The 6,058-nt window shown below is 38.9% G+C and overlaps 1 protein-coding gene across 1 annotated transcript; it reads right to left on the reverse strand.

Annotated features, from left to right (window-relative positions):
• Positions 1–991: 991 nt before the first annotated feature.
• Positions 992–5,304, reverse strand: scrt1a (scratch family zinc finger 1a). Its single transcript, XM_051670992.1, has 2 exons — positions 4,667–5,304; positions 992–3,810 (listed from the first exon to the last, which is right to left on the reverse strand). The coding sequence occupies exons 1-2, from the start codon at positions 4,779–4,781 to the stop codon at positions 3,086–3,088; spliced, it is 840 nt and encodes a 279-aa protein (XP_051526952.1). The 5' UTR covers positions 4,782–5,304; the 3' UTR covers positions 992–3,085.
• Between the last annotated feature and the right edge of the window lie 754 nt (positions 5,305–6,058).

Raw genomic sequence — 6,058 nt, forward strand, 5'->3', positions numbered from 1 at the left:
AACAGTTAATCCACCTCTGAAACAATTTTTTTTTTTTTGGATGACATCACAAATCCCTCTTACTTTTCAGCCCCTCCTCTCAATCCATCTGGCTCCATTCTGGTACACACCACCCACTTTTATGATCCAATCAATTATTTTGGAGTTGAATAGCCTTTTTCCCTTGAAAATACGTCAGATTATTGAAGTCGTTTCATGATGACTTTAAGCAAATTGGTGCGAAACTAAAATGACCTAGAGGGGGCATTCAATCACAAAACCATTAAGGGGTGCAGTTTGTTTGAACATAGATGAAAAACCTGTTTTCTTCCCATTGCATTGATGCAAAATAAGCTTGCTTTAAAAATGGGAAAGACTAAATGCTCCACATTGGCCGTCCAGTAATGAAGCTGTTTTTCACCCAAAGTCTTCAGGAGGCACTTTGAAGTGCTTCTAGCCCTTTTTGATAAGAACTCAGCTGGGACCTGGATAAAGCTGACGGGTGAATTCCCTCTGTCACTGGCATGCCTCAAGGTTAACGCTTCAGCACGGCCAAATGCACAACTTCTACTCAAACCAAAGCATCTTTTTGGGAGCTCTTTCCAGCAAAAGAATGATATTTCCTTGCTTGCTTCCCTTTGATAAAATGCTTTTCTCTCAAGAGATCCTTGAGAACACAATGCGGATAAAATTCAATCACGCGCAACAACAGCATCAGTTGAGGATTTAATTGAGATGAAAGCGAGCTTTGAACAGCCACAAGTCGTCATGCTTGTTTCTAATGTTTGGCATTTTAGAAATGATTTTTAGTAAGTACTGTATTGCATTGAATGACTGTACACATTGCATGCAACGTCACTAAACTGATGTCATCCACCAAGGAGCATGCATCAACTGAGTCAGCATGTTTTAAACTCCATGCATGAAACAAATAGTTGCTTTCTCAGTGAAGTTTGTGCAGTAATGTATATTCCAAATGTCATACAAAAACAGAACCACAAAAAAGTCGTTACTTATTCGTTCTTTATTATGAAGTGAGAAAATGCCCGGTGTCATTTGTGCTTTACATTGTTCAAATGCTGGGGGGGGAAAAACCCAGGGAAAAAAGAAGTCCAGAAATAAGTTCATTTGATTCTTTACAGTTTGTAGAAATATTAGATTCCAAAGGATTATTTACAAGGCATCTTGCATTAAACAGTTAGTTCCTTTGTCCATAAATACAAAAACAGAGGTTGAACTAATACAAGGCCTGTCTACCTGAATCTCTAAGGTTTGTGCTACTAGTTTATTATTTTTCAAAAAAGGTCGGAAAGGTTTTCGAAGAAGTGCTGTTCGAAGATAAATCTGCCAAACCTGGATGAAATATGTCCATCTGTCAGTATTGCAGTTTCAGCTCATCCACGTTCTCCAGGTTTTTGCGCTGTTCACACCGGCCGTTCAGCAGATTCGGAGCAAATGATCCAGCTGTCCGTTCAACACCACGTGTGCCTACGTTCTAAAACTACGTCATTAAATAAGAGGCAGGCAGTGCATAACCACTTACAAAAGCACCCTATAGCCCTCCCACCCCGATCCCGTGGAAGTATCTGCTAATACTACTCTGGCATTTCCCTGATATTGAACTTCTGAACGTCTACGGATAGTATCGGATAAAATCGTGATTAAAAACACTATAGTTATTACTCGCTTTAACTTTTAAAAATACCATGCATTATTGCTCTATTCTTCATCATCATCATCATCATCATTATGACTCCCGAGAAATATTGCAGACAGATGCTATCTAGGTTTTGGCAAAAAATCCAAAGCTTCGTAAAACTGGCATAGATTTCATTAGGCTAGTAGTAGTATTTTTTGTTTGTTTTGTTTTGTTTTTTTGCATGCAACAAATTTATAAAGTGGCAAATAAAAATAAGATATTCAGAAAGTGGCAAATGCTTTGGCATATTGATGATGAAGGCTTGGCAACGGAACACTAAATTAAAGTGCAAATCAAGATCGTACACAGTTTGTTTTAGGAAATAAATTAATAAATATATAAATAGTACATAAATAAGTGAATGAATAAATAGTTTTTACCTCAATGCTGAACACTTTTTGTGGCCACTCGCTGCAGCAGTACAATATTATCCAATACTTAGAAAAGGTTTGACCTTTTTGAGAGAAATAACGACATTTTCAATGTCTCAACAGATGATATTTCAGCTGAATATGTGACAGAGAGTACACTTAAAAAGAAAAGTTAAGGTACATGCGATTAATCCATGGTTTCCATGATGTGCTGTCAACTAGTTGTATTCAGGTTATCAGGTGTGTAAAGTTCACTCTTGAAGGAATATTCCAGGTTCACTGCAAGTTAAGATCAATTGACAACATTTATGGCATAATGTTGATTACCACAAAAAAAGAACACACAAAAAAAAATCGAGGTTACAGTGAGGCACTTACAATGGAAGTCAATGGGGCCAATTTTTGGAGGGTTTAAAGACAAAAATGTGAAGCTTATAATTTTATAAAAGCACTTACTTTAATTCTTCTGTTAAAACTTGTGTATTATTTGAGCTGTGACGTTGTTAAATTTATGTTTTTATGGTTTTGGGGTTTACGGTGTTCTGTCGTCATGGCAACGAAGTTGTAAAATTGGATATAACTTTGCACAGAAAAGGTTTGTAAGCGATTTTATCACACTAAAATCATGTTAACACACATAATTGTGTCTATACGTTTGAAACTTGAGTATTTTAACATTTACGGATTGGCCCCATTCACTTTCATTAGTGTCTCACTGTAACCTCGATTTTTGCTGGGTTGGGGTTAAAGAAAAGGAGGGACGAGTAGAAATATTAGTGGTAATCAACATTATGCCACAAATGCTGTCGATTGAGCTTAACTTGTATTGAACCCCGAATATTCCTTTGAAAAATAAAGGTTCCAAAATGGGGTTTTCGCAGTGATGCCATGGAAGAACCTAAGTTATAGTCTAAAGAACCTTTTTCCACTACAATGGGAAGGTTCCATGGATGTTAAAGGTTCTTTGTGGAACATTGCATGCCGATAAAGGACCTTTATTTTATTTTTTAGAGCGTTGAAAGTCTGATGCGCGTTTTCACGCGTCCAGAGGGCTCAAAGGCGCAAAAGCTCCCTTGAAGCAGGCCGACTCATAGTGCTTGTTCAGGTACGACTTTAGAGCGAAGGTCTTGTCGCATCTCTTGCACTTGTAGTGCTTAAAGGCCGAGTGAGTCTGCATGTGGGCGCGCAGGTTGGAGCGGTCGGCGAACGCCTTCCCGCAGTGCGCGCATCCGAACGGCTTCTCGCCCGTGTGTGAGCGCATGTGTCCCTGTAAAAGCCATGGCCTGCTGAAGGCCTTTCCGCATATGTCACACTTGTGCTTGAGGTCGTGCGTCAACAAATGCATGGCCATAGCCGGCATGGAGACATACACCTTCCCGCAGGTGGGGCATTTCTTGGCCATTTTGCTATCCATGCTCCGGTGCGTTTGCTTGTGTCGGCTCAGGTTGGAAGACGTGGCGTATGTCTTTCCGCACTCGTTACACGAGTGCCGCTGAAGGGTGCGTGGACTGCTGATGGCTTTTCTCCTTGACCTCCCGTCCGTGATGAAGAACGCGTCTACCGTGTAGCCCTCGCTGACGGCGTTGTCTCCGTTAATGTAACCGGAGATCTCAGATCGCGGGCTGTCCGGCTGATCCGAGTCCGGGGCTCCATAGTCATCACTGTGGATGCTGTCGTAGATGGGTCCGGGGGAGGGTACTTTGATGCCGTTGTCGCTTTCGGCGTCATACACTGCCGGGGTCATGTAGTCACTGATGTATGCTGCAGATAAAAAGAGCAACAGTACATTTATAGATGCAACAGTGCCTCATTTAACGTACCCTACCAGACAAGATGTAAACCCAGACTTCTCTTAAAAAGCTTTTTCTACATTAACCTCCACGCGCACACTAAAATCAATAGCTCTCTATTTCAATTAACGTTGCAACCCATTTAAGCACAATGGCGAGGAGAATGGTATCGCTGCAGATATAATTGCATTTGCAGACTTGATAGAAATCGAGCAGAATTAGTTCGATGCACGCACAAAACGCACGCACAGAAGGTTAAAGATATAATTCTGTAACTCTCCCAGATAAGGAAAGCATGCATAAATATTCCATAAATGCTCTTCCGGACAGAATGCATGCTTATGCGAGTGTATGCGAAGCTCAGGTTATGTAGAGCGTAAATAATAACCTGAAACATGATCATGCGTTCCCTTAATAGACTGCGTGGGTATGTGAGCGCGCGCGTGAATAATTCCATTACATGGTTCTCTTGTGTGTTTAAGATGCACGTTTGGTATGATAACTGGATATCAGAACAGTACAACTCTTGTTATACGTGTGGAATACTTGTTACTTGCGTTTGCTAAAACGCGAATGCGTGCTCGAAAGAGCGCAACACCTGAAAAGCAACCCTCAAAATGTGCAGACTCGACAGAAACTGTGCTGAGCGTGACGGTGTTGAATACAATGTGACCGTAGGTCAATTCAGACCCCGATTATGATTAAAAACCATCAAAAACCAGCCATGATTCGCATGCACTTGTCCTTGTGAATAGCATATATACATAACGACCTAGACAACCTTTATGGTTTTGATCCAACAATAAATGTCCAATAAATCTGATTACCTTTCTCATGGAAGCGCAGGCTGAGGTCTGCCCTGGATCTGCCATAGGAGTTCTCGAGATCAGCGGATGAGAAATCATCAAGCTTAACCTTTTTGACCAGGAAAGACCTTGGCATGTTTCAACGTTAAATAAAAAAAAGAAAGAAAAAAAAAGAAAAAAAACACTCGTCCGCCGGTCGAATCTCTCGCTTTCTTCATGCAACTCTGGGTGAAAACGCGACTTGTATCGTTCTCTTCGGTTATGCCGAGATTGGGATGCCAGCACAGGGTTACGGCGGACCCTTGAGCCCCTTATTGCGTTGTGTTGATGCAGCGCGATGGCAGAAATGCAACTTCAGCACTGGACAGCTCCCGCGTCAGCGGCACGTATTCAGCACTGGACAGCTCCACTGCTCTTCTCTATAACAAGCTCCCTTCCTTTTGGACCCGTAACGATGATCTTATCTTCCAGGTTTGGGCTTTAAATGAAAACTAACTCGTCATCTAGTTTCCGATATGCTTGTCTAACCCGTCAGACACAGAAAGGACAGTAAAAAGCTGAGTGTGCGTCAGCCTGTTCGCTCCGCGCTCTCCTGCTTTATCTCGCAGCTGCTCCGTCTGAAGGCGTCGAGCTTTCTGAAGTCTGTTGATCAGCTGTTGGGATTTATATGGCTGCGATCAGGTGGGAAATGAAGATGGAAGTACTTAATTTAATCCATAAAAAATTCTCCCGGGACCAACATTGAACTGGATGACTTAATGACGCTGTGAGGCATCAACGCTTGCGCCAGATTTCTCCTCAAGCCAATCAAGAGTTTTATTTCTATAATATATCAAATTCGTTTTTTATTAAACTTTCCATAAATTAAATCATTTTATTATTATTCAAATATTAATTTTATTACATTTAAATAGTTATTGAAAAATGTATTTATTTAAATGTTTTTAAATTTAGCTAATTAAATAATTATTATATCAATAATCATTTCTTTAAATAGTTTTTCTACTTTAGTTTCTCTAAAACAATATAAATGCATAAAAAATTATACTGTTCATTTTGAAAAAATAAAATAAAATAAATAAATAAATCCAGAAATTAAATCATGTTAACATAGTAATAATATCAATGTTAATAATAATAATAAAATGATTGCATTTAAGTTTTTCTTTCAAAATGACCAGTATTTTATTGCATTTATATTGTTTTATAGAAAACTTTTATTGGGGATAAAACTTTAATATATGAATTATTATTTAGTTAAATAATAATTATTTAATAAGTTAATATTTTATAAATTATTATTTATAATCAAAGCAATATAAATACATTCAAATTAATGCTGATCGTTTATTTAAAAAAAATAGATTTACATATTATTTATTTAAATTTAATTCCTACTTCATTTTCTATAAA

This window comes from Myxocyprinus asiaticus, chromosome 34, assembly GCF_019703515.2.
Source record: "Myxocyprinus asiaticus isolate MX2 ecotype Aquarium Trade chromosome 34, UBuf_Myxa_2, whole genome shotgun sequence".
Lineage (NCBI taxonomy): Eukaryota > Metazoa > Chordata > Actinopteri > Cypriniformes > Catostomidae > Myxocyprinus > Myxocyprinus asiaticus.

Bases quoted from the DNA above. Each gene is read 5' to 3' on its own strand.
- scrt1a (XM_051670992.1), bottom strand. From the start codon at position 4,781: ATGCCAAGGTCTTTCCTGGTCAAAAAGGTTAAGCTTGATGATTTCTCA. The intron at 3,811-4,666 runs GTAATCAGATTT...TTTTATCTGCAG, and splicing joins CCTGCGCTTCCATGAGAAAG to CATACATCAGTGACTACATG.